Raw genomic sequence first — 27,047 nt, forward strand, 5'->3', positions numbered from 1 at the left:
ACAGTGGACCAACACCAGCAGATGACATGGCACCCCAAACCATCACTGACTGTGGAAACTTTACACTGGACCTCAAGCAATGTGGATTGTGTGCCTCTCCTCTCTTCCTCCAGACTCTGGGACCCTGATTTCCAAAGGAAATGCAAAATGTACTTTCATCAGAGAACACAACTTTGGACCACTCAGCAGCAGTCCAGTCCTTTTTGTCTTTAGCCCAGGCGAGACGCTTCTGACGCTGTCTGTTGTTCAAGAGTGGCTTGACACAAGGAATGCGACAGCTGAAACTCATGTCTTGCATACGTATGTGCGTAGTGGTTCTTGAAGCACTGACTCCAGCTGCAGTCCACTCTTTGTGAATCTCCCCCACATTTTTGAATGGGATTTGTTTCACAATCCTCTCCAGGGTGCGGTTATCCCTATTGCTTGTACACTATTTTCTACCACATCTTTTCCTTCCCTTCGCCTCGCTATTAATGTGCTTGGACACAGAGCTCTGTGAACAGCCAGCCTCTTTTGCAATGACCTTTTGTGTCTTGCCCTCCTTGTGCAAGGTGTCAATGGTCGTCTTTTGGACAACTGTCAAGTCAGCAGTCTTCCCCATGATTGTGTAGCCTACAGAACTAGACTGAGAGACCATTTAAAGGCCTTTGCAGGTGTTTTGAGTTAATTAGCTGATTAGAGTGTGGCACCAGGTGTCTTCAGTATTGAACCTTTTTACAATATTCTAATTTTCTGAGATACTGAATTTGGGATTTTCCTTAGTTGTCAGTTATAATCATCAAAATTAAAAGAAATAAACATTTGAAATATATCAGTCTGTGTGTAATGAATGAATATAATATACAAGTTTCACTTTTTGAATGGAATTAGTGAAATAAATCAACTTTTTGATGATATTCTAATTATATGACCAGCACCTGTATATATAACCAAGTCATTGTGAGCTGCTTTTAAAGGATTTAAATAATTAGGGTCAGCATTTTCAGTGCTTTAGCTATACACCATACACTATTTAAAACAATATGTCAGAAGATCAGAATATGACATCATTCCTCTTCAGATATAGACAACTGATTCCATTGATAAAAGTGTTAACGAAGGACACCAGGCAGAGAAGCATAAACAAGAATTAACTGTAAATGCCCACCTCTCTCCATGACGTAAATCCTTAAGGATAGATGCGTGGGTTTGTTCATGGCTTAGGAGTGAAGGTTTGTGGAGTGCCTCGGGAAGAGGACATTAAAAAACCATCACACAACAACGACAATCAAACAACAACCACAATTTACAGTTTTAGCATTAAGATGCTCCCTTATTATGCAATGATAAAATAATAATTTTAAAGAAAAATAACTTGCATTTCCTTACAAAGTCCCAGGCTTTTTCTCCACATCTGAGGTTGGTGATTTCCAAAACTCATTTTAAGGCCTGTCCACCAAATCTAGTGCTAAAAAAGCATCCTAATCTGATTTATTGAATCATCATTGAAAAAAAAAAAAGGTTTAATAGGATTCTGGTACTTTAAGTAGTTGAAGGCTTTGTTGCGTTCTTGTTGTCATGACAACTAGATCTTTAAGTAGCTTAAGATGTTGCCATGTAGCTTGTTTTGAGCTAATGAAACATGACAAAGTTCAAACGGGGTTCTATTTAGACTCTATATTGATTCAATTAAAAAGAACCCTTTATGCCAAAAAAGTTCTATATGTCTTAAATGATTGCATAATGCATTTATGTTTAACAGGTTATTTCAATGTTTATAGTCATAAAGTATGTTTAACGGCTGTTTAATTCATAACATTTAATTAAATTTAAAAATGAATTAATCCATAAAATGATCCCATGATGGGAACCCCTAAAAGTTCTATAAATGAAGTGTCTGACAGAATCCTTTAAGGCTCTACATAAAGCCTTTTCTTCCAAAAGGTGTATGCTGGACAGATGTTGTTGTGCAGTGCTTACATATTCCTCTATTTGGATCTATTTTTTCACACTTGTGTGTTTGTGGTGCAGCATGTTGCATTACAATATGTTCTTGCATCATTTATTGTAGTAGTGCTAAGGGCTGTTTCTCACATACTCATAAAGCTCAAGAGCACATTTAGTGCTAGAGGAATTATTTTATTCAGAATAAACACATTACTCAGGGCAGAGAAGTTCTGACCTCAGAGAAGCATCTCAGTTATACTGTGTTGAATTCTTTCAGAATGACTCCTGCTGATGTTGCTTAGGAACAGCCATTATGAGTCAGTGAATGGGGCCCTGCAGATGGATATTTAGGAGGTCAAAATGAAAACTTTATTTCTATAAAAACCAGAATAGATTTGCTTTAGACTGCTAGAAACTTCTTTAAAACCCTCGCAATCTAGAATCCTCTGTGGTTATTGTTGTCAACAAAAAAATGTGACGTGTAAACACTGCAGATCTGTCACATCCACGCCTTCCCGGACTCCGTTTCCCAGAATCCTCCTGTTCCGCACTCCTGTTTGCACTTCCCTCATCAGTCTTCCCGCCATCTCCCCGGATTCCCAGCACCTGTTGTCCTCGTCAGCACTCCCTTTAAGTTGGACTCACTCCCTGCACTCCTTGTCCGTTATATTGTTAGCTTTCCGTGTGTTAGTGTTGTTTCTGCTCCTACGTTCATTAAAGACCCTTACTTTGTGGATTACCGTGTATTGCCTGATCCCTGCAGCACCACACGTAACAAGATCACTGATTGGTCAGAGAGAATTGGTGCAACTATAATTATCAGTCTATAATCCCACCCACTTTGAAGTGGTACTAAACTGCAGTGGAAAAGCAAACTGAAAGCAAAGCGAGCCGAGCCGTGCCGAACCGAACCGAGATTTAATCACCATTGGCAGCGCGATTTATTGTAATGCTTTTTTTCTCAGTTGGTCAGAACAAAAGTGGCAGACATGTTACTTGTTCAGATGACATTTTCTGGTGAAAATTCTTATTTTGGTCATACTTCCAAGACTGTGATTTTTAAGTACAATATTCACACTGAAGTGGTGACTGACAGCAAACATTAGATTCATCACTGCTGAGGAGCCATGCCCATGCACAACTCATGTAAAGATGATAATTCCGCAAATAACTGCAATTGCAGGTTTCAAACAGAGATGGCGACAAAGAGGCAAAACTTACAGACTGCAGCTTTAAAGGGGCTATGCAGTTTTCAGAAACTCTTGTTATTAGCGGCACCGGTGGCCATTAAGTGAACTGCAGCCAGCAACTAATATGATTCAATGCCCCCATATACTCATAGCGAAGTTCTTTTTTGTTCTTTGATTAAAGTAAAAAGAAGTTGGAAATACCTTTGCAGCGATATAATTTAACGCAGCAGTTAAGAAAGCATCTGATCGTCATCGTAGCGATGTGGATATGCACGAGCTTTGCAATTCACCGGCATCATGTTGACAGATGAGGCAATTAAAATGAAACTGTTTTGATAGTTTGATTCTAAAGTATATTTGAGGTGCCCAATCCTGTTCCTGCATACATACCTGCAGAGTTCAGATCAAAACCTGATTCAACACACCCATCTGTACATAACATAAAAATCTGTCAGGCTTTCATAGACCACCTAGTAAGTTGAGAAAGGTCTCGATTTCATGTTTAGTTACAAACTGTTTAACACATTGGCAATATAAATGTGACTAATACATACATTCTTACATATAGCCCCTTTAAATGTTAAATAAGAGATTAAAGTCAAATTTCTGTTTTAGATCTGTTTAAGCTCTTATTGTGAACAGTTCATCCATGTGTATGTTTTTTTTTTTTTTTTAATCTCATAATTGTTATAATCACAATTGGATCTGGAAAACAACAGACTTGTCTCTGGTGAGTGATGCAGAACTTCTCCAATCATTTCGTCTGGGTAAACCCAGCTTTGCAAGCTCATGTTCATTTCCCTCCCTTTTCCAGTGCAACGCCCACATCTCAAAATCAAGTCAACAACCAATGCAATGCAAGTCCCCATCCTAAATTTTTTTCTTTTCCCATTATCTGTTACACTTGGATGTACTTCGCAATACGGAGGAGAAGATCTGACACTACTTCCGTTTCATAGCAACTTTAAAACTCACAGAGGCCGAACCACTCTGAGTGTAAAAAAAAAGTCTGTAACGAATGATGTCATTAGGATGCATCATGGATCTGAGCTGATGCAAAAGGAGAGTTCCCCTTCTAAAAATTCATGCTCATATAAAGTCATTAGTGTCTAAACACAGAGAGGTGTTTCTGCCTCCCACACCTGATGAGCCGGCGGAAATGCATCACAATTCACCCACTTAAAAATGCATATCTTCTCACCTCCCCTGCACACAGACACACACATGATCACGCGCCACCACACTCCTACTAACACACACCCACGGCTCTGGCATCCTCCATTTTGCCCACTGAATCATTACATGTTTTGTAGTTTTCATGTCATGTCAGTCAATAAAATCAAATCATCCAACCAAAGTCTCAACCAGTGTTTGATACATTTTTAAATACATATATACAGTGCACAGCATAAATGAGTACACCCCCTCTGAAACTTCTGAAAGTCAGCAATTACTCAATTACTTAGAAGACATGTTAAGGTTCTTTATAGATATAATCTTCCAACAAGTCTGCTTAATCAATTACCAAAGAAGCATGTCAAAATTATTCAGGAAAATAAGATTTTCTTATCAAGGTGATAAAATGTTGTGTAGCAAAAATGAGTACACCCTCCTAAAAGTTACTAAATAAAACGAAATAAAAATATTATGTTTTAAGTTTAAGGCAATGTTTGATCAACAGGTAAGTATGTTGAACCAAAACATTTAAAGAGAAGCAATTTCTTGACAATTAAAAGTGTTATATAGCCCACTGAATCATTCTCAGACTTAATGCTGACAACAATAGAAGCACTTGGGAGAGAACTGTCAGGAGACTTATTTCTTAGCACAAAAGAGGACAGTGGTACAAGAGTGGTACAAGAGGATTACCAAAAGTGTAAAAATATAGCAAAGGTAACAGAGAAATTCAAAAACAATGGACTTGTGAGAAGGCCCCTGAAATAATCAGGCCTTCATTTTAAGCTTTCATTTAGTGATGAGGGATTTTTTTGCTAGACAAAGAGCAGGAGAAATACCAAGCAAGTGTCTCAGAGCCAGCAAAAGCTATGAAAAGAGTGACTGTTTATCTCACAGGGTAAGATGCAGCCTGCAGAAGTAACATGCATGGTTGTTGTTCTCACTGGAACTACCTACTGTAGCACAATAAAGTCAGTTAGCCATTTCCAAAGCTCATATTTACAAAATATAGATTCTGGGAATCAATTCTCTGGTCTCATTAGACCAAATCAATAATTTTGGATCGAATAGCATCCAAAATGTTATGATGTTGCTAGAGGAGGAGTACAGTGAGAAGTGCCTGGTTCCCACAGTAAAGTTCAGTGGTTGTAAAGCTCTTATATAGGGATGTATGAGGGCTGAAGGTGTGAGGGAGTTGTGCTTTATCAATGCTGTCATGAATTCCCACACCACTGTGTAATTTAACACACAAACTTGAAACAGAAGATGTTACCCTTTCCTCATTCCCTGCATTGTTGGGCATTTTTTCAACATGACAATGAGGTTATGCATTCTCCCAAGGTGAAAAACCTTCTGTGGACATGTATTGCACTCAATCTTAACACTCTTGAGCACCTGTGGGGGATTCTGTAGAGACGAGTTGAGCAACACTCCCCATTAAAGATCAGGGCATTTAAGGAGCTCATCATCCAGGAGTTAAACAGGACAGATGTGACAATTTGTCATGAACTTGTACACTCCGTGCCAAGAAGGGTCAGAGCAGAATATTCAAAATTATGGAGGGCATACTAAGTGCTAGAATATTATACATTTGTTGAATTAAATCTAGTGTGTACTCATCTCTGCAATCCTTAATTTAAACAAAATTGGCTAATTTTCTTATTTTATGGCTTAAACATATACATATTATGTATATGTTTAATACATTTTAGTTTTGCCATCTTTCCATGAATTGTATTAGTGATCATAAAGAAAATACATCTTTTGTATTTGTTCAGAGCGGGTGTACTCATTTATGCTGTGCACTGTATATATATGTGTATATCTATAGGCTACATATATTTCAAATGCTAAAGAAATTGACTAAAAATGCTAGTCTCAATCTGCTTTTGATATATATTTACATGCATGTAAATCTAGAAAAAAATTACAGATTTAATTTTACATTTTTCAGTATGAAGTAAATTACCAACATATCAATAAAAAACAATTAAAATATTAATGTTTCTTAGTTTTTGTATGCCCCTTTTTGCTTTAACGACAGCAAGCAACTAAGCTGGCATGGACAGTATAATCATTTGATAGTGATGCCATAACCTTTATTTGTTTAACATTTTTGCAAATCCTAAAACTATTTATTTGCAGGTTTAATTGAATAAAAAAATCCCAATGTGGTCTGAAAGTCAAGGAAACTTGTACAAACAAATAAAATAAGTAAAGCTTCAATCAGATGTCACCATTGTAGAATTTAATCTACTGCGCTATCACGGAGGAGGTGGGAGCTTCAGATTCCCACATTTGTGAAAACGCTTGGAAACCACACACAGTGTGACTTGACGCAGATGGTGGGCAGGGTTTGTTTTTTTCTCTCCTCAGAATGCCGTATTATGTGCGTCACAGACATATATTTTAGATTAGGCCTACAGCTGATATGTTTTAAAATTGCATGGAGTAGCTTTCAGATTACACACATGACAAACTATTACAAACCACACAATGATTGTATTTACTCAATAGTGCAACAACCTAAAGCTATTTGGCATGAGGTAGGTCTATTATTGTTGATACAGAGCACTAATACAATATTGTGACTGTGGTCATTGGCAATTCAAGCTGTAATTGTTTTCTAGATAATATGTAGTGCAAATGATCCCTTATTAGTATTTCAATAAAATCATTAACTGAGCTATCATTAAGGTTAAAGACCTCATCAAATGCCTATTTTCTACTGAATCAGGAAGCTGGAGAAAAAAAAAAAAGTCAATTTCACACTTTTAAGGGCACTTAAATGAACTGAGTACTGGTAAAACATTTAATTTAATAATGAAATATTTGCAATTGCTTGTAGGCAATTTTAACTGGTCAAAATGCGCAGATATTTTGGAATGGCTGTCAGTGGAGAAAAGTTCTCTTTGCAGTTTTTTTTTTTTTTTTTTTACTTGGAGGGGCAAACAGGGCCATGCTAACCAGCCAAATCATTGAACCTTTGGAGGCATGAGACTAGCATAAGCACTAAAAGCCACAAAAGCCTGTTTTAGAATGCCTTTAATGCACACACCTTTATGATTTATCTTTATAAATGTGCTTATTCATATTGTATGCAATGTCGTTGTTTTTCTTACCTGAATATCAGCACAAATTAGTTTTTATATTTCTGTGTGCAAGTTTGTTTTGATTTAAACTGGCCGGTGGCTACTTACTCCTGGACTGTGCTGCTCTCTAGTGGTAATGACGCGCTATGAGATATTTACGAAATATGGCTCTTGAGGCAGTGAAAAAAATATACTCATTTTTTTTGTTTTTTTTTAATTAAGCAATTTTTATTTCCGTTAAGTTATTTTATAGCAATATCTCTATACATAATATGCTGTAACTGTGCAGAACTGCTGAAACCTTATGAAAACGTCAGTACTCAAAATCTGTGTGATAGCGCGCTCTACTGACTGATATAAGGATTGCCCCAAAACGACAACTAAGAAAACATAACTACAGTAAATTACTAAATTCGTCGTTCATTGTTTCTTCATGTTAGTTCACAGTGCATTAATGTTAACAAACACAACTTCTGACATAATAATGCATTAGTAAATGTTAAAATTAAAGGATTATTTCACTTTCAAATGAAAATTAGCCCAAGATTTACTCAAACTCAAGCCATCCTAGGTGTATTTGACTTTCTTCTTTTTGATGAACACAATCAGAGATATTTTAATAAATATCCTGACGCATCCGAGCTTTATAATGGCAGTGAACAGGGGTCATGGGTATGAGCTGAAGAAAGTGCTTCCATCTACATCCATAGGTAATAAAGGGGGGGATAAAGGCCTTCTTAAGCGAAGTGATGCGTTTGTGTAAAAAAAATATTCATATTTAACAAGTTATGAAGTAAAATATCTAGCTCCCACCAGACTGCCTTCTGTATTCAATGTATGAAGAAAGTGTAAAACTCTAGCAGTTCAAAAAGCTTACGCTACGCCATACACCTTCCCTATTCAACTTACGGATAAAGTGTAACTGACACAGCGTCAGTTTACACTTTCTTCGTAACTTGAATACGGAAGGCGGTCTGGTGGAAGCTCGATATTTTACTTCATTATTTGTTAAATATGGATTTTTTTTACACAAACGCATCACTTCGCTTCAGAAGGCCTTTATTAACCCCCCGGAGCAGTGTGGAGCACATGTTTATGATGGATGGATGTGGATGGAAGCACTTTCTTCAGCTCATACTCGTGAACCCTGTTCACTGTCATTGTAAAGCTCGGATGCATAAGGATACAAATTTTAAAATTTGTAAGTGAACTAATCATTTAACAGTAATTTAGATTTATAAATGCTGTAAAAAGTATTGTTCATTCTTAATTTATGTTAATTAAAGTTGTTAAATAATGTTAACTAATGACACTTATTGTAAAGTGTTACCATAATAATAATAATATTAATAATAATAATAACAGCAACTAATTAGTATCAAAATGACAGGTGTTGTTGGCTCTGTTTTTCCTCAGTGTCTCTTGCCTTGTGATCCACTGTATTTTGATAGCATCACCAAACCCAATTTTGTTGAATTTCTCGTTGATCTGAAGGAAATAATATATTGTTATATTTCATAATGTAATTTTGATATGTATTGATGACATTAAAACATTTGGCTTGGAAGCACTTCAGAGCACACAGAAGAAATCACTTTTACCTTAGCTAACATCTTTGATCTTATTCCAGGGTCCTTGAGGTCCAGCTGTCCAACAGTATTCACTTTCATTTGCAACACCACCGTTTTGCCTTCACCTAAGGACACAGGTACAAACAAACGTGCATAAAAAAATGCTGGATCTAATTTTACCATTACATTTTCAAAATACAGAGAAATACTCACTTTGGCTACAGAAAAATGAATATGTTATCAAGCAGTCCTTTTTGACCTTTTTCCAGGAATCAGTGTCCATTGCCAGACAGTCCTGAGTCTTGGTATGTAGGTCTACACCAATTTCACTTTCTGTAATGTTTTCTGAGTCAGAATTCAGTTCATATCCTCCTATCCATGCATCACCATAGGCTAAAGGAGGAAGAGAAGCCCTCATTTTGTCTAGATCCTCCTCACTGTACACAAAAACCAGATCTGTGTATTTCTGTCTGCAGTAGCTCTGAGCATCTGTCCAAGTCATTAAGTCAGATACATAATAGAACTGCTTAGGAATAAGAGAGAAACCCCCAAAAAGACCTGTAAGAGAGGAGAGTAATTAAAACACACAATCACAGACTAAACTTGTGCACTATTTATAACTCTTTACCACGTTTAAGTCTATTGCACAGAATCAGAGACATTTCTATGGTCCACTTATAAAACAAAAGATTTGTTACCTGAGAGAAAAAACAGCAGTGCAGTTATCACATTCATGCCTGCAGCGTGTCAGAACTCACGTCGTCTTGTGTTTGGAGTAAAATGGCATCTGAACCAAGCATGCATGTGTGATGATTATATCTTTGTTGCAGCGATTGGTTGTCACATGTCAGCATCATGTTGTTTTGAATAGGACACAGTGTCCTTCACAGGCATCTTGCAAACAAAGATACCCCATTTGTTTGTTCCATCCCCATCATGCAACTAAGACTACTGACATATGTTCAGATGTATATTTTTGTTTACATTTAGACTAGTATAACTGGAAGATTCACTGGATGTGGATGATTCAGGTTTGGCCTGGTGTGATTTAAAGGGATATTTCACCCAAAAATGAAAATTGTCATCATTTACTCTCAAGTTGTTTCAAACCTGCATGAGTTTCTTTCTTCTGTTGAACACAAAAGAAGATATTTTGAAGAATGTTGGTAACCAGACAGTATGGAAGTCAATGGCTACTGTCAACTGTCTGGTTACTAACGTTCTTCAAAATACAGTATCTTCCTTTGTCAGTAGGGCTGTGCGATTAATAGTAATTTAAATTTAGATTTCGATTTCGGGTTCCAACAATTATGAAAACAAGACAATTGATGTAAAACGATTATTGTGCCCTGCCGCATTCCGTCCAGGGCACCGTCCTTTCTTTCCCCTCGGTGTGCTTTCGTTCCTCCCAACACTGTAAAAAGTAATATGTTAAATCTACTCAATAAAATTGTGGCAACAGATTACACGCATTATTATTAATTAAATTCAACAAATAAGAATTGAGTTAGAATTAATCAAAATAATTTCTTAAAAGTCAACCATTTAAAATGAGTAAAAGTTAAGTAAAATTTAAACAAAAATATCTGAATAACAGACAGACATCAAAGATGAATTAAGAACTCTTTAGTTTTTATTGACAACATTGAAGACATCTGATGATAACAAGCAGAATCACTGAAGGAAAGAGAAACACAAGAACTACAACTGATTTCAGCCACAGCCTTAGATGAAATCAACTGAAAAGGCATTAAATCTCTCTTATTACTACTAGACTGACTTTATTTCTGTCATTTGTCTATCGTTCTTTTTGAGAATTAACAGAGGTTTAGATGTTAATGTTTTATTGAAAATATTTGGTTACCATTGTGGTGATCAGTGTTTCCTTTAGTTGGGCAGTTCGACTTTGCTTTTTGTGTCAGTTTGTGGTTTTTGTAACAGTGAAAGTCAAACTTAAAGAATTAGTTCACTGTGAAATGAAAATTAGCCCAATCTTTACTCACCCTCAAGCCATCCTAGGTGTATATGACTTTCTTCTTTCTGATGAACATAATTGCAGAAATATTAATAAATATCCTGATGCATCCGAGCTTTATAATGGCAGTGATAAGGTTCAATGAGTAAGAGCTGAACAAAGTGCTTCCATCCACATGCATCCATCAAAAATATGTACTCTACACAGCTCTGGAGGGTTAATAAAGGCCTTCCGAAGCGAAGCAATGTGTTTGTGTAAAATAAATATCCATATTTAACAAGTTATGAAGTCAAATATCGAGCTTCCGCCAGACCACCTTCCGTATACAAATTACGAAGAAAGTGTAAACTGGTGTCACGTCAGTTACACTTTTTCTGTAAGTTTAATAGGGAAGGCACATGACGTAGCATAAGCTTTGTGAACTGCAAGAGGTTTACACTTTCTGTGTACATTGAATACAGGAGGTGGTCTGGTGGAAGCTCGATATTTGACTTCATAACTTGTTTCAATATTGACATTTATTTTTGGGTTGGGCTAATTTTCATTTCAAAGTGAAATCCTTTAAGCCGAATAGGTGAGTGTTGTAAAACGCAGTCCACTGTTGCTAAACTGCGGGACATGCTTGATATTAAACAGAGTTATTAACGCATCTGTGCACGCTCCGAGACGGGGTAGAACGTGCATAAGCAAAGTATGCTGTGGGCTTAAGATATGCACATAAACGGTCAAATAGCCTACACACAAATATGTTGAAATGCTGTTTTGGTAAATATCCATGTAAACACATACAATTTTGTCTTAAGTGAATGCAAACACTGAGAAAGAGTGCATGTGTAACAGTATATTGGATCCGTGAAACTCTTAAAGTGACAGCAGCCTCATAAATCTGCTGCAGTCATTAATGTTAATCAACAACAAAAGACAAAGATGAAATCAGTCACATCTATCTATCTATCTATCTATCTATCTATCTATCTATCTATCTATCTCATTTTTTTCCCCTCTTCGCCATGTCCCTTTTAGGGTCAACATAGCCTATCTGTCAAACATTTTGCGTTCCCCGAAGAAACTTTGTGTTCATTAAAAAAACTGGTGTTCTTTGCAAGCAAATGCAAAGATTCTCAGGGGAATAGAATACTTTTGTAATACCTCCCATCTCATATTTCTTTCCTTCACCATGTCCCTTTATGGGCTCCATAGTCTGTCTGTCTGTCTGTCTATCTATCTGTAACCCCTCTACCTAGGTCCTACTCGCCCCACTCTTCGCCGGCATTAAACCTGGGTCTCCGGCGTGGGAGTCGGAAGCTCTAACGAGGAGGCTAAAGGCTGCTATCTCTAGCGTCAGTCGCTAGAGCATCTCTTGAGATCAGAGGAGTGAGGTTTACTCGCACAGCGACTACTAGCTGGCCTCCGTTACACTCACCCCCCTAAACCTCTCTCACATCCGGGTCACGGCACCAATGTAACCCCTCTACCCAGGTCCTACTCACCCTGCTCTTCGTCGGCCTTGAACCTGGGTCTCTGGCGTGGAAGTCGGACGGTCTAACGAGGAGGCTAAAGGCTGCAACCTCTAGCGTCAGTCGCTAGAGCATCTCTTGAGATCAGAGGAGTGAGGTTTACTCACACAGCGACTACTAGCTGGCCTCCATTACATATCTATCTATCTGTTAGGCTGTTGTACAAATAGTTCAGTATGTTTATAAGAATCAGCCTATAAAGTTGTATGAGAGTTGTATGTTCTGTGATTTTATACATCAGTTTGTGTATTTATACATAACTATTAAAGTAGCATAGCATCAAAAGAGCCATGGCGTGTTCCCGCAAGATTCATACCAAACTGTTGATACACTTATGACCTGGAACAGGAACACCACATAAGAGGAGCGGTATGTTTGTGGTCTGTCTGAGCTCAAAACTGATCAAGTTGAATTTAAATCTCTTGATTTGCTAATTTAATACATTCTACAAGAAGATTTTTGTGTGAGTTCATTGACCACAGGGAGTGGCAGGATCCTCACAGGTGGATTTGAATAGGTCACAAAGTGCTTCACAGATGTTGTGTAAACAAAGTAATAGTAGCTGCTTTTTTACAAGTCAAACATGGGAGTGAATCAGCACACTTAAAAGGAAATAGCAATTCTGCCTTCACATAATAAATAGATGGATAAATAGATTAGTGCTCATTTTAGTTTTGTTTTTCTGCTTTTCTCCAGTTTATATTGCTGTCAATTTCCAGCCCCGTGCTCTTCAGCTTTTCACTTACCTGGAAGACCAGCAAGAAATAATCAAATGATCAGCAAAAATAAGCAGAAGCTCAACTGAACATAAATAACGCACAAGGACAAATCTCTTCCGGAAGCTCAAACGTGCTGCATAACCAATGAAGTTCAATGAAGAGGTTTGTTCTTGTGTGTTATTTATGTTCAGTTGAGCTTCTGCTTATGTTCGCTGATCAATGTTTACATGCGTGTAAAAGCCTAAATTAAATCTTTTCATCATAAAAAGTGAAATTTGGACTAAACTGCTCGATTCATATGGATTAGTTTTCCGATCTCTTTATGATCTTTATCGTTTGTCTTTACTTTTAAATCACTCTGGATAAAAGCATCAACAAAAAATAATACATAATAAATAAAACATAAAAGTTTAAGGCAGATACAAACCTCATTCAGAATGGCACACTGTAGATGAATATTTAAAATAGAAAACACACATAAAATATATCAGCAAGCAGCAATTACAGCGCAATACATTTTACGACCAGTAGTTGTCATTAAACTCATCTAGCATTTTAATGCTTCAAAGCATTGCCATAGATACAGGCGAAGTCGCATACTCTTTTAAAATAAATTTTTTAACCTAGTGGTTGGGTTTGTCCATATTTGACCTAAATTTGGGTTGAAACAACTCAGCATTGTCATTATCATGTGACCTACCACCATCAGTTGCATCGCTTTACTGTCATTCACAAATCCTCTCCCGTGGCCTCATATGATAGTAAAGTGTCCATATCAGAATGTCGCCGGAAACAGTAGGTCATCCGGGTACTTTATGCCTACTCTATTGTGAGTACTGTGAATTTGAAAGTAAGTGAATACTTATTTTGTCACATACTGTTTTTTGCCTTCTATATAGTAGGGAAGTATGTGATTTCAGATGCAGCCACAGTCTTATTTCTTGTCATCATTTTGGTACTTGTTTGGTATTTCAAATCATTTTTTATAACTTTTGACTGCCATGCTTTCAAGATCAGCTGACTGAAATGTCAGGAAGATCTGATGAAAGCTGTAGGAGTAAAGTATGTTTTCAACTAAATTCAAAATGCAAAAAAATAGTCAAGGAGAAGTTGCAGTGAATATGAGCTATCAGAAGGATAAGGGGAATCAGAAGAAATAAATAAGCAAGATTGTTTGAATAAGTGACTTGTCTTGGTGTTTTTTGGTCCTCTGAGTTTGTCAGATATAATTACTATTTTAAACAGCTGTGTGAAAATTTACTTTTGAAAATTGACATGCTTTTCATTCCTAACTGGCAATGGATCCATCATTTTAACAAATTGGACTCATATGCCAGAGTGGAAGGCCACATTTCAGACAATCTTACACTATAATAAAAATAAGAAATAATATGAAGAATGAGAATGTGATGTCATTATCTTAAGGAAATGTTTGTAATGGGTGAATAATTCTGTATCCAGTTTATTTTTTTTTATTTTTTTGTTTTAGAATAATTATAGAGAGTCATTTACATGAAAGGGTAGCTTATTTTTTTTTAAAAACACAGACAGCTTTGCATAATAGCTAGCCTAACGTAAATAGAAAAAGGCTACTACCATGCTGAATTCCAATGTTAAGTTTTACAATGCAAATTAATCTCTCCTTACATATGCAAAAAACATAATATATTTAACTTATTATATTAAATTACTCATCAATTTCAAAAGAAAAGCAGTGTATTTCTAAATTGTAAACCGTACATGTCTGAGCATCTGAAAATGGGAATAATATGCACAGGATGTTTCTATTTCACTCAAATTTATTATGAGAACGATATCATCATATTTTACAAATCAAATAGGGGAATACACTAGTTCACACATATCTCAAAATACTTTGGATACTCTAGAACTTAAAAAAAAAATCATTATACTTTTAATGTTTTTTTTTTTTATTTTAATGTTGAAGTATTTCATGTTGTTGTTACAGCAATATTTACATAAGTAAAAACTAGTAGCCTATTAAATGGTAAATTTGAAGCTGTAAGAATACACAAGCTATTTCTAAATAAAGTTAAGCTAGATTCATTATGTAGTTATTAAAATACAACTTTGAGAAAAATAATTTCACAATCTATTTCAATAAATATATTATACAGGTGCTGGTCATATAATTAGAATATCCTCAAAAAGTTGATTTATTTCACTAATTCCATTCAAAAAGTGAAACTTGTATATTATATTCATTCATTACACACAGACTGATATATTTCAAATGTTTATTTCTTTTAATTTTGATAATTATAACTGACAACTAAGGTAAATCAATACAATACAAATATAGATGTATATTTTTATATAGATATATATTTATAGAGGTATATTTTTATTATTTGAAACTGCTCTCTTGATGAAACACCTCTTCACCTTCCTCCTTTTTTCCAGATTATTTTGCTGTCCCTTTCCAGCCCCATGCTCTTCAGCTTTTCACTTATCTGGAAGACCAGAAAGAATGAATTAAATTAAAATTAAAATTATGCCACACCTTTAGGCCTTTATTTCATCTTTAACCCTAAATATTAACAACACCAACAACAATAATGAAGGTTGGATGTAAGGCAATGTATTATAACACATTCTTCTTTCTTAACACAATTTCATTAAGTATATACGCAGCAATTTGTATTGATGCACCTAAATTTGAAACTGCATGTGATGTTTAAGGCAGATACAAACCTCATTCATAATGTCAGCCTGTAGTGAAGGATCATTCAGTGTGCATTTATCATTACAGGACAATTTCAGTCTAACAAGCTGTTTTCTAATGATCTCGCCATCTAGAGAAATACAGAATAAAAGTCATCCTCAACATATTGTAGAAGATTTTTAAGTTGTTTGTAAAATCTGTTTCAACCTCTTTTTTGAATCATTTGATTTCGTTAACTGGGGAAACTCACCTCCATAGCAGATGAAAGGATGCTGTAAATCACAGCTTTCATGAGCCCATTTCCCAGAATTGGTTGTTGACATGCCGACACAGTCAGATCCTGAACTCTGGGATGGTTGACCTTCTGTCCAGTATCTGAAACTGAGTTTCCATTGATCAGACCATTCCCAAGAGTCCAGGAACAGACCAATCCAGACCCACGATCCCGATGGAATAATATTCTCTAACTTATTCTGTTCCTCAGAGTTGTGGATTGTGGGCAGGTCTATGTGATGCTGTCTGCAGTAGCTCTGAGCATCTGTCCAGTTCTTCCAAGTCTGTACCCTGATGTATTCACTTTCTATTGAAAAATGGAAAATAAGAGTAAGCCTCAAGCTCTCAACCCAAGATAAACAGAATATTTACACAGATAACAACTCAAAACTCACCATTGTAGCAAACAAAGTGTAAATATGATGAGCAAGGATAACTATACCAAACTCCAAAGGCAAAATAGCCACATTCATTATGACTGCTCGGTTCTTCTTTATTCCAGGCACTGTACTGTGTGAGTGTATCTTCTCCATTAGACCAAACCCAGCGTTTCTGTGTCCCTCTCTTCAGTCCAATCCACACTGATCCGCTGTATGCAGAATCCACTATATTTACCAGCCTGTTCACATCATCCATGGTGTCTACAGTAGCCAGGTCAGTGTACTTCGCTCTGCAGTAACTCTGAGCCTCTGGCCATGACATTCTCACATTTATATAGTGGTACTGACGAGAAAGAGCAGAACTGCTCCAGAAGAGCCCTGTTAAAATCAACATGTTAAACCACCTATATGTGTTCACATCATCATAAATACAGATTACAAATGACCACACCAACCTGACAGCAGCAGCAGCACAAACAGACTCCGGTCCATGACTGCTCACACAGATCCTCTCTGCTCTATGTGTGTGCTGCTGTTCTAATAGGAAAATAAGAGGAACTGAAAGATTAAACGAGTCATTGATAAGGGGGGTGGGTAATGCATACAGAACACTGTACATGTACTGTACAGATGCTTTGAGAGGTGGATTACAAATTTTCTTAATTAAACACAGACGCTGTGGGCTTTGCAAGCTTGGAGCTGGTAACTGGAAGGCTGCTCCCTTGATTTTCATAGACGGCAAGCCTAAAACCAAGCACACTTAAAGGGATAGTTCACCTTTATTTACAACATTATTACCTGTAATCCACAGCCTCGGCAAGTGCATTCACAACAGTCTGCAGCGCGAGCTTCCTGTCGCATAATGACGTATACGCAGAGTTGGGAGGGTTACTTCCCAAAATGTATTCCGTTACAGTTACAAATTACTTAAAAGTATTCAGTAACGTAATCCAAGCACCACAATATGAATTTGTAATCTGATTACTTTTCGATTACTTCAATGTCACATATACAGTGGGTACGGAAAGTATTCAGACCCCCTTACATTTTTCACTCTTTGTTATATTGTAGCCATTTGCTAAAATAATTTAAGTTCATTTTTTTTTTCTCATTAATGTACACACAGCACCCCATATTGACAGAAAAACACAGAATTGTTGACATTTTTGCAGGTTTATTAAAAAAGAAAAACTGAAATATCACATGGTCCTAAGTATTCAGACCCTTTGCTCAGTATTTAGTAGAAGCACCCTTTTGATCTAATACAGCCATGAGTCTTTTTGGGAAAGATGCAACAAGTTTTTCACACCTGGATTTGGGGATCCTCTGCCATTCCTCCTTGCAGATCCTCTCCAGTTCTGTCAGGTTGGATGGTAAACGTTGGTGGACAGACATTTTTAGGTCTCTCCAGAGATGCTCAATTGGGTTTAAGTCAGGGCTCTGGCTGGGCCATTCAAGAACAGTCACGGAGTTGTTGTGAAGCCACTCCTTCGTTATTTTAGCTGTGTGCTTAGGGTCATTGTCTTGTTGGAAGGTAAACCTTTGGCCCAGTCTGAGCTCCTGAGCACTCTGGAGAAGGTTTTCGTCCAGAATATCCCTGTACTTGGCCGCATTCATCTTTTCCTCGATTGCAACCAGTCGTCCTGTCCCTGCAGCTGAAAAACACCCCCACAGCATGATGCTGCCACCACCATGCTTCACTGTTGGGACTGTATTGGACAGGTGATGAGCAGTGCCTGGTTTTCTCCACACATACCGCTTAGAATTAAGGCCAAAAAGTTCTATCTTGGTCTCATCAGACCAGAGAATCTTATTTCTCACCATCTTTAGCAAACTCCATGCGGGCTTTCATGTGTCTTGCACTGAGGAGAGGCTTCCGTCGGGCCACTCTGCCATAAAGCCCCGACTGGTGGAGGGCTGCAGTGATGGTTGACTTTCTACAACTTTCTCCCATCTCCCGACTGCATCTCTGGAGCTCAGCCACAGTGATCTTTGGGTTCTTCTTTACCTCTCTCACCAAGGCTCTTCTCCCCCGATAGCTCAGTTTGGCCAGACGGCCAGCTCTAGGAAGGGTTCTGGTCGTCCCAAACGTCTTCCATTTAAGGATTATGGAGGCCACTGTGCTCTTAGGATCCTTAAGTGCAGCAGAAATTTTTTTGTAACCTTGGCCAGATCTGTGCCTTGCCACAATTCTGTCTCTGAGCTCTTCAGGCAGTTCCTTTGACCTCATGATTCTCATTTGCTCTGACATGCACTGTGAGCTGTAAGGTCTTATATAGACAGGTGTGTGGCTTTCCTAATCAGGTCCAATCAATATAATCAAACACAGCTGGACTCAAATGAAGGTGTAGAACCATCTCAAGGATGCTCAGAAGAAATGGACAGCACCTGAGTTAAATATATGAGTGTCACAGCAAAGGGTCTGAATACTTAGGACCATGTGATATTTCAGTTTTTTCTTTTTTAATAAATCTGCAAAAATGTCAACAATTCTGTTTTTTTCTGTCAATATGGGGTGCTGTGTGTACATTAATGAGGAAAAAAAATGAACTTAAATGATTTTAGCAAATGGCTGCAATATAACAAAGAGTGAAAAATTTAAGGGGGTCTGAAAACTTTCCGTACCCACTGTATATATGAAGTCAAGTAAAAAGCAATATTTAGGAGAATAATTGCACATGCACCAATAGGTGGCTCACATGAGTCATGACTGGAAACAGAACCAGCTGTCAATTATAGATGCACAGATCAGTTTTAACATCAACTGAATTCACTGTTAATATAAACCATTCACCCACCACCCACTTGAACCTATGATTTTCTCTAATTTAGATATCTGCACCTGATCGTCACATTACAGTTACTCTAATTCTCAGTGTTAAGGCATTCAGACAATCTTACACTATAATAAAAATAAGAAATAATATGAAGAATGAGAATGTGATGTCATTTTCTTAAGGAACTATTTGTGATGAGTAAATAATTCTGTATCCAGTTTATTTTCAGCATTTTTTGGTTAGTTTTTTTGTTTTAGAATACTATTAGGGAGTCATTTACATGAAAGGGTATAGCTTATTTTTTTAAAAACACAGACAGCTTTGCATAATAGCTAGCCTAATGTAAATAGGAAAAGGCTACTACAATGCTCAATTCATAGAGTTCAAATTTCCAATGCTTAGTTTTTCATAGCAAATTTTCTATCTGTTTACATATGCAAAAAACATAGTATATTTAAGTTATTGTATTAAATTACTCATCAATTCCAAAAGAAAAGCAGTGTATTTCTAAATACAAGCTGAGTATTTCAAGGTTAATATTTCATACTCAACTTGAAAAATATTTGTTCATTTTATTGTTTATTATTATTAATATTTTATTGATATATATATCAGCAGCGTTTCCTCTGCAGAGGCAAGGGAGGCAGTAGTGATTGTCGTTCATGAACGATTTGTTTATTTTGAACAAATCTTTAATATGACTCAGGAACAATGAGTGGTCTCAGAGAGTGATTCGTTCATTTTGTGTTGACCGCGCATGCGCAACATCCCATAGGTTCTGTACAGTAAACAGAAATGATTAGTTCACCTTTCAAGTCTTCAGGTTCGAGTCGTTCGTTCATCAAGTCCCAGCCCCATAAGGCTATGCAGTCTGTACCAGAAAAAGAAATGATTAGTTCACTTTTCGATTCTTCAGGTTCGAGTCATTCGTTTATTACGTCACAGCCCCATTAGTCTCAGCTTAAGATGTCACACCCACGGACCGTTGGCTGAACGTCTGATGGCACACTTATCTGGAAACACTTCAGGAGTATCGAAGTTGTCATCTGGTTGGTTGAATTCTACAGGATGTCCGGGAAACGTGTGTGTCGCATTCTTTAACGGTCCGCCTGGAAACAAATGCCGTGATGCTAAACCCCCTCGTAGAAGAAGAACGCCGTCATGTTTACAACTGCGACAACGAGCGCTTATCAAGATCAAATAAATGCTGGATATTCAAAAGTATGTGAAGTTTGCGGCTCCATTGTTGCAGTAAACTTACAAACTTAAATAAGTCATTTATTAGATTCACGCTGGTCTGTTATTGTTGGTACATCGACTTTCATTTTCAGGCCCCTACACCTGACGCGGAACAAAACGAACTGTGATTGGTTGCGTTACATGTCAGTCATACGTGTTCTTGCGCGGTCCTTGGCCAATGAAAGCTTCCGCTTCTGCCGTCAGTCTGAAGATCTGGCTTCACGAGACTACAGCTCCATAGGTTGAATGCAGAAACAGAAATGATTAGTTCACCTCTCGAGTCTTCGGATCTGTGTCCATTCTTTTTTCACCTGACGTGACAGCCATCTTGGATTCAGAAATTAGTTAATTCACAACCTTCCTTACACACAAGTGCATAGTTATTATTATTATTTTTTTTGTTTACTTTTTTTAGCTAGTATAATAATTGATTTTCCTATGACACGAGAGGTGAACTAATCTTTCTGGGGAACAGACATGATAAATGTGAGGTGACATAAGAAAGAACGACTCGGATCGGGAGTGCTAACACTGTTCAACAGCGACACCCGCAGGTGAAGTTACAGCTGGAGGCTTGCCTCCTCTCAGCTCACTGAGTTTTAACAGACCCCCCAATGTGTGCGGTGAGTTTGATGGGGGGTAATTGAGAATGAATGGGGGAATATCATGTGAGAGGAGGCAATGCCTCCGTCACGCTATGATTTGGCAAAAGTTATGAGCAGTTTCGAGTTTTTAATCGCTGTAGCGCCACCTATTGGCCAATCGGTTTCATAATATGTCAACTTCTCCCCAAATTGTGACCTACTATCTGGCCAAGTTTCACCCCTAATAATAACAACAATAATAATTTACTCAATGAGAGATTAAAAAAATATAATGAATTACTAATTACAACATTGACCTAAAAATGTAAAGCCTGTACAAATACTAGAAATCTTGAAATAATGGAAACAAACAGTACACATTTAATTTATCTATTATAACTTTTGTGTCATTTTGGTCACTTGGCTGTTTCCTTATAAAAGTCCAGAAATTCTTCTGGTTTTTCATCACGTGTGTGATTTTCTTTTTTAATATGATGACATTATGTCTAGCTGCCAGACAATCGCTGCATCATGGTTTCGAGTATATATCTGCCCTTTCCAATGAACACAAGAATGCGCAGTTATCTCAGACAACTTAATCCAGATATTTTAATCAAATCCACAAATTCGTTTGAAGAACCAAATTAGCCAGAGATCAGTTATCACGATTAGAAGAATGGACCCCAGGTAAGTAAAGTTCTCAGGAAAACAAACGATCCAAAACAGGTAAGTCCACAGGCAAGTATTTCCACAGGGAATAGGTCCAGAAATCAAGTACGAGGCCAGACAATCTCAAACTCCTCTCTGCATATTTTTATACATTGGTTATTTTTCACAATATTTCATGTTATTACAAAAATAAATAAATAAACTTTATTTAGGAAATTATATTTTAAATTTACTATTAAAAATAAAAAAAGAATACACAATGCAACTATTTGTAAGTTAGGCTAGATTCATTATAGTTATTGACAGAACTTCTCAAAACTTCTCAATTGTTTCCAATAAATTAGTATATTATATAATGTTATATCCATGATGTTTATACTACTTCATATTATTACTACTTCACAGGTCCTCAAAACAATATAGCAAATTACTTAATATTCCTTGCATCTGTTTTAAAATTTACTTTAAATAGGGACATTCATTCTGCCTATTACATTCATTATCTGAATTGGCCATGCAGTTGATCTCCTGATGAAACATCTCTCCACCTTCCCCTTTTCTCCAGCTTATTTTGCTGCCACTTTCCAGCCCCATGCTCTTCAGCTTTTCACTTATCTGGAAGATTACCAAGAAAGAATCAAATAAAACTTGAAAAATCATGCTACAGCTACATATCATCTATAGTCCTACATAACAATTATGATGATGATATGAGTGGTGCTGGACTGCTGGTTGATTATAAAGTAATTATGTATTTTAAGTCATTTTTGGCAGATACAAACCTCATTCAGAATGTCAGCCTGTAGTGAAGGATCATTCAGTCTGCATTTATCATTACAGGACAATTTCAGTCGGACAGTCTGTGTTCTAATTAATTTGGCATCTAGAGAAATACAGAGTAAGTCATCCTCAACATAGAAAATACACCAATAAATGAAAACATATCACAGTTGTTTGTAAAATCTGTTTTAAGACATTTTGTTTGAATAATTTCATTCTGATAACTTGGGAAACTCACCTCCATGGCATATAAAAGGATACTCCAGATCACAGCTTTCATGAGCCCATTTCCCAGGATCGGTTGTTGACATGCCGACACAGTCAGATCCTGAACTCTGGGATGGTTGACCTGCTGCCCAGTTTCTAAAGAAGCGGCTCCATTTGTCAGACCATTCCCAAGAGTCCAGAAACAGACCAATCCAGATCTGCGATCCCGATGGAATAATACTCTTTATCTTATTCTGTTCCTCAGAGTTGTGGATTGTGGGCAGGTCTATGTGATGCTGTCTGCAGTAGCTCTGAGCATCTGTCCAGTTCTTACAAGTCTGTACCCTGATGTATTCACTTTCTATTGAAAAATGGAAAATAAGAGTCAGCCTCAACCCAAGATAAACAGAATATTTACACAGATAACAACTCAAAACTCACCACTGTAGCAAACAAAGTGTAAATATGATGAGCAAGGATAACTATACCAAACTCCAAAGGCAAAATAGCCACATTCATTATGACTGCTCGGTTCTTCTTTATTCCAGGCACTGTACTGTGTGAGTGTGTCTTCTCCATTAGACCAAACCCAGCGTTTCTGTGTCCCTCTCTTCAGTCCAATCCACACTGATCCGCTGTATCCAGAATCCACTATATTTACCAGCCTGTTCACATCATCCATGGTGTCTACAGTAGCCAGGTCAGTGTACTTCGCTCTGCAGTAACTCTGAGCCTCTGGCCACGACATTCTCACATTTATATAGTGGTACTGACGAGAAAGAGCAGAACTGCTCCAGAAGAGCCCTGTTAAAATCAACATGTTAAACCATCTATATGTGTTCACATCATCATAAATACAGATCACAAATGACCACACCAACCTGACAGCAGCAGCAGCAGCACAAACAGACTCCGGTCCATGACTGCTCACACAGATCCTCTCTGCTGTACAGTATATGTTTGCTGCTGTTTTAGGAAAATAAGAGGAAATGAAAGATGATTAAACAAGTCATTGATAAGGGGGGTGGTGATTGCATACAGAACACTGTATATTTTCTTAAACATTAGACAGTGTGCTGTGGGCTTTGCATGCTTGGAGCTGGTAAATGGAAGGTTGCTGCCTTGATCTTCATAGACTGCAAGCCTAGAAGAAGCACACTTTTAAACTTTATTAGCACATAAGTAAAGACAAGTATGTAATTTTGTAACACAACTTAAAATGATTGGAATCGCAAGGGCATTCAAGTTGTATAAATGTGAAAGGAGAAAAATGACATTTTATTATTTAGCATGTCAATATAACTGCAATTTTAAACCATATGTACATTTTTATTTTTTTCTGTGAATTTAAAAAAAATATATTTTGGCCTGTTAAGCCTGTTAAGACTGCCGTCAGCTCCATAGGATGGTGGTCAGGTAGGGATTTTAAGTGGTTAAACTACACAAGTTCTTGGTTCATTTTGAGTTGGACATAAGTGTCTTTAGTAATCTCCACTAAAAATAATGCAGTAATTGCTCTGTCTTATAAGTTTTTTTTTTTTTTTTGATTCACTAAAAAGAACCAGCTTTTAGTGAAAGTCGATTCTGAGCCATTAAAAAACGCTGTATTATGCATGCCAGGCCAGTATTTGGCAATGCTACTTTGTAAAGAAACACTACGCGCCTATAGACTTAACCAATAGTATGCATGAAGTCACCATTTTCACAAATTCACGTTTTCGTAGTTTACGCAGGGATGATAATGGTATTGTTTTCAAAAACTTGCACTTTGAAACGTTTGTGTTTTCAGGCCCCCAAAACGCCATTGCCGTGTAAATGAACAGCCAAAACGCATTAAAAGTTTTTTGTTGAAAACGGTGTCGTGTAACCAGCCCCTGAAGCATGGGTATATATACATATAGACAAATATACTGGACTTAATGACTACAGACCTGTGGCTCTAACGTCTGTGGCCGTGAAATCATTTGAAAGACTGGTTTTGGCTTAGGACATCACTGGACCCCCTACAGTTTGCTTACCGAGCAAACAGATCTGTGAATGATGCAGTCAATAAGGGATTGCATTATGTTCTGCAGCATCTGGACAGACCAGGGACTTTTGTGAGGATCCTGTTTGTGGACTTCAGCTCTGCTTTTAACACCATCACCCCCTCACTCCTCCAGCCCAAATTAACTCTGCTCTCCGTGCCCACCTCTGTCAGTGGATCACCAGCTTCCTGACCAACGTGATCTCATGAGAATACATGTATATTTTTACGTAAATTGTGGTTCTACCACACGTACATTTACTTACGTTTTCATACACACAAAAACATACAACATTGACGTATTTATAGCACTAAAACGTAAAAATACTTACGTATTAACAGCAAAAAAAAAAAAAAAAAAAAAAACGTAAATCATGTAACGTAAAGTGTGAATGTATATTAATTCCCACGTATTCCCAATAATTCCCATTAAAATCGTGGCTTTAATGATTTAAATCTGTTGTATTCAATTGTCATATCAATACATGTTTTTAGTCTAATTTATTGAAAGCAGTTTACTCATCTACTTAATATGAAATAACATTTCTGTTCGTGACTTGTGCTGCAAACTAGTTTCGGAGGATTACGTAATGTTAAACAAGACTACACTTTGAAACCTTAAAATGAATGAAATTTCTGTAATTGTTTAACCATTTTGTAATATTTAGTTTGTTTGTTGTGCGATTTTCTCCTTTGGAGCGACTGACAATACAACCATAAGATACACCAAAGCACAACATAAATTCACAAATCACATCCATTTTATTTGTTCGCTGTACTCCATATCTTTAGAATCCATGTGTTTGTAAGGAACAGATCCAAATTCAGCCCTTTATCCATCGATCTTCATCTTGATTCTCAGCAACAGCAACCATCGCAGTCAAAGTCCACGCTCGTTATGATTCAAATTCGAAAGTAGCGCCACCCTCGAGAAGCGTTACGACATGATTTACGGCACTGATATCGAACGCTCATTGGTTCTCACCTGCTTCGTCAAAGATTGCGACATGCCGTGTTTCAGTGGATTGACATTTGAAATGAGTATCGCGCCTTCACTGAAAGAAGCCGGATTCATAATTTCACGGATTAATAAATTCTGCTCTTTACCCTATAAAAAACTATTACCGCCAGAGAGGACTGTGACTGGAACTCATCATCATTTGAACTACTTTTGGTACCACTTCTGACATTTTCGCAAAAAATAAATTATTGTGATTACGCTTGTTTGTCTGTTATTCTTTTATTTATAACAGTAGGTAGTTTAAAGAAATGGTTATGGGTAGGTTTAGGGGTAGGTGTAGGATTAGTGGCTCAAAATATCGTTTTAATGTTATATTTTTACTAAAATTGTCATTTTCCTACAGATTTCTGTCCATTATGTTTTATTCTTTTAACATTCTGTATAAAATGGGTAGGTTTAGGTTCGGGGTGGGGTTTAGGGATCTTTTATCTACAAAATGATAAAAAGGGAAAATATACATATTTGATGACATGAAAGATTCGTAAATATTTTACGTTTTTTTCGCTGTAAAAACGTAAATATTTTTACGTTTTAGTGCCATAATTACGTCAATATTGTACGTTTTAGCACCTTTCTAAACGTACAAAAATGTACGTTTTGTGTCTTTGAAAGTTACGTATTAATAACTACGTATTAACAATGAGACCAGGCTGTCCTGACAGACAGGCAGCAGCTAGTGAGGCTGGGAAAATTCTCATCCAGCACCCGCACCATCAGCACCGGCGCCCCTCAGGGCTGTGTTCTCTCCCCACTGCTCTTCTCCCTGCACACCAACGACTGCATCTCTGAAGACCTCTCTGTCAAGCTATACATTATTAACTTAAAACATTATTTCAAATTTGCACACATCATAACTGTACATACAAATTGTCTATATTATATATTGTTTTTTTGCTTTTTTTTGCACTTTGTCTATCTTGTATATTTGTATATTATTCTTTTATTCTTTTTATTATCTGTGTCTTGTCTTGTCGCTGTCACTCTGTTGCACTGTGGAGCTTCTGTCACTAAAACAAATTCCTAGTATGTGTAAACATACCTGGCAATAAAGCTCTTTCTGATTCTGATTCTGAACAAGGCTAACAAGGAACAGGTGTGGGTAATGAGTTACTATGGTGACAAACAAGACTAACGAAGAAAAAGGCAAACAGGAACTAAACCACAGGAAAAGAAAACCAGAAACAGCAAGACAATAGAATATCAAAAGAAGAGTCCTTGAACACAAAACTCACAGAACAT

General features: G+C 37.0%; 2 protein-coding genes and 1 long non-coding RNA gene across 5 annotated transcripts in view; all 3 read right to left on the reverse strand.

Annotated features, from left to right (window-relative positions):
- Positions 1 to 8,574: 8,574 nt before the first annotated feature.
- On the reverse strand, positions 8,575 to 9,766 carry LOC127500980 (uncharacterized). Its single transcript, XR_007926487.1, has 4 exons — positions 9,654 to 9,766; positions 9,169 to 9,513; positions 8,986 to 9,080; positions 8,575 to 8,872 (listed from the first exon to the last, which is right to left on the reverse strand). It is a non-coding gene; the product is annotated as an uncharacterized LOC127500980 (long non-coding RNA).
- A 5,251-nt stretch (positions 9,767 to 15,017) lies between these two features.
- Positions 15,018 to 17,032, reverse strand: LOC127500907 (C-type mannose receptor 2-like). Its single transcript, XM_051872511.1, has 5 exons — positions 16,961 to 17,032; positions 16,521 to 16,883; positions 16,103 to 16,432; positions 15,882 to 15,982; positions 15,018 to 15,640 (listed from the first exon to the last, which is right to left on the reverse strand). The coding sequence occupies exons 1-5, from the start codon at positions 16,995 to 16,997 to the stop codon at positions 15,569 to 15,571; spliced, it is 903 nt and encodes a 300-aa protein (XP_051728471.1). The 5' UTR covers positions 16,998 to 17,032; the 3' UTR covers positions 15,018 to 15,568.
- Positions 17,033 to 22,245: 5,213 nt separating this feature from the next.
- Positions 22,246 to 27,047, reverse strand: part of LOC127500694 (macrophage mannose receptor 1-like) — a 32,026-nt gene continuing 27,224 nt past the window's right edge. The window contains exons 1-3 of one of the 3 annotated variants that reach the window (XR_007926384.1): positions 22,793 to 23,548; positions 22,557 to 22,657; positions 22,246 to 22,389 (exon numbers count right to left, since the gene is read on the reverse strand). The gene's annotated coding sequence lies outside the window, so the exon portion shown is untranslated. Of the gene's footprint in view, positions 22,390 to 22,556; positions 22,658 to 22,792; positions 23,549 to 27,047 lie in introns of those variants that run through there. The other 2 variants (XR_007926386.1, XR_007926391.1) reach the window with 2 other exon arrangements.

The sequence above is a fragment of the Ctenopharyngodon idella genome, chromosome 2, assembly GCF_019924925.1.
Source record: "Ctenopharyngodon idella isolate HZGC_01 chromosome 2, HZGC01, whole genome shotgun sequence".
NCBI classification, from domain to species: Eukaryota; Metazoa; Chordata; class Actinopteri; order Cypriniformes; family Xenocyprididae; genus Ctenopharyngodon; species Ctenopharyngodon idella.

Bases quoted from the DNA above. Each gene is read 5' to 3' on its own strand.
- LOC127500907 (XM_051872511.1), bottom strand. From the start codon at position 16,997: ATGGACCGGAGTCTGTTTGTGCTGCTGCTGCTGTCAG. The intron at 16,884-16,960 runs GTTGGTGTGGTC...TGATTTTAACAG, and splicing joins TGTGCTGCTGCTGCTGTCAG to GGCTCTTCTGGAGCAGTTCT. The intron at 15,641-15,881 runs GTTTGTATCTGC...CTGGTCTTCCAG, and splicing joins AGGCTGACATTATGAATGAG to ATAAGTGAAAAGCTGAAGAG.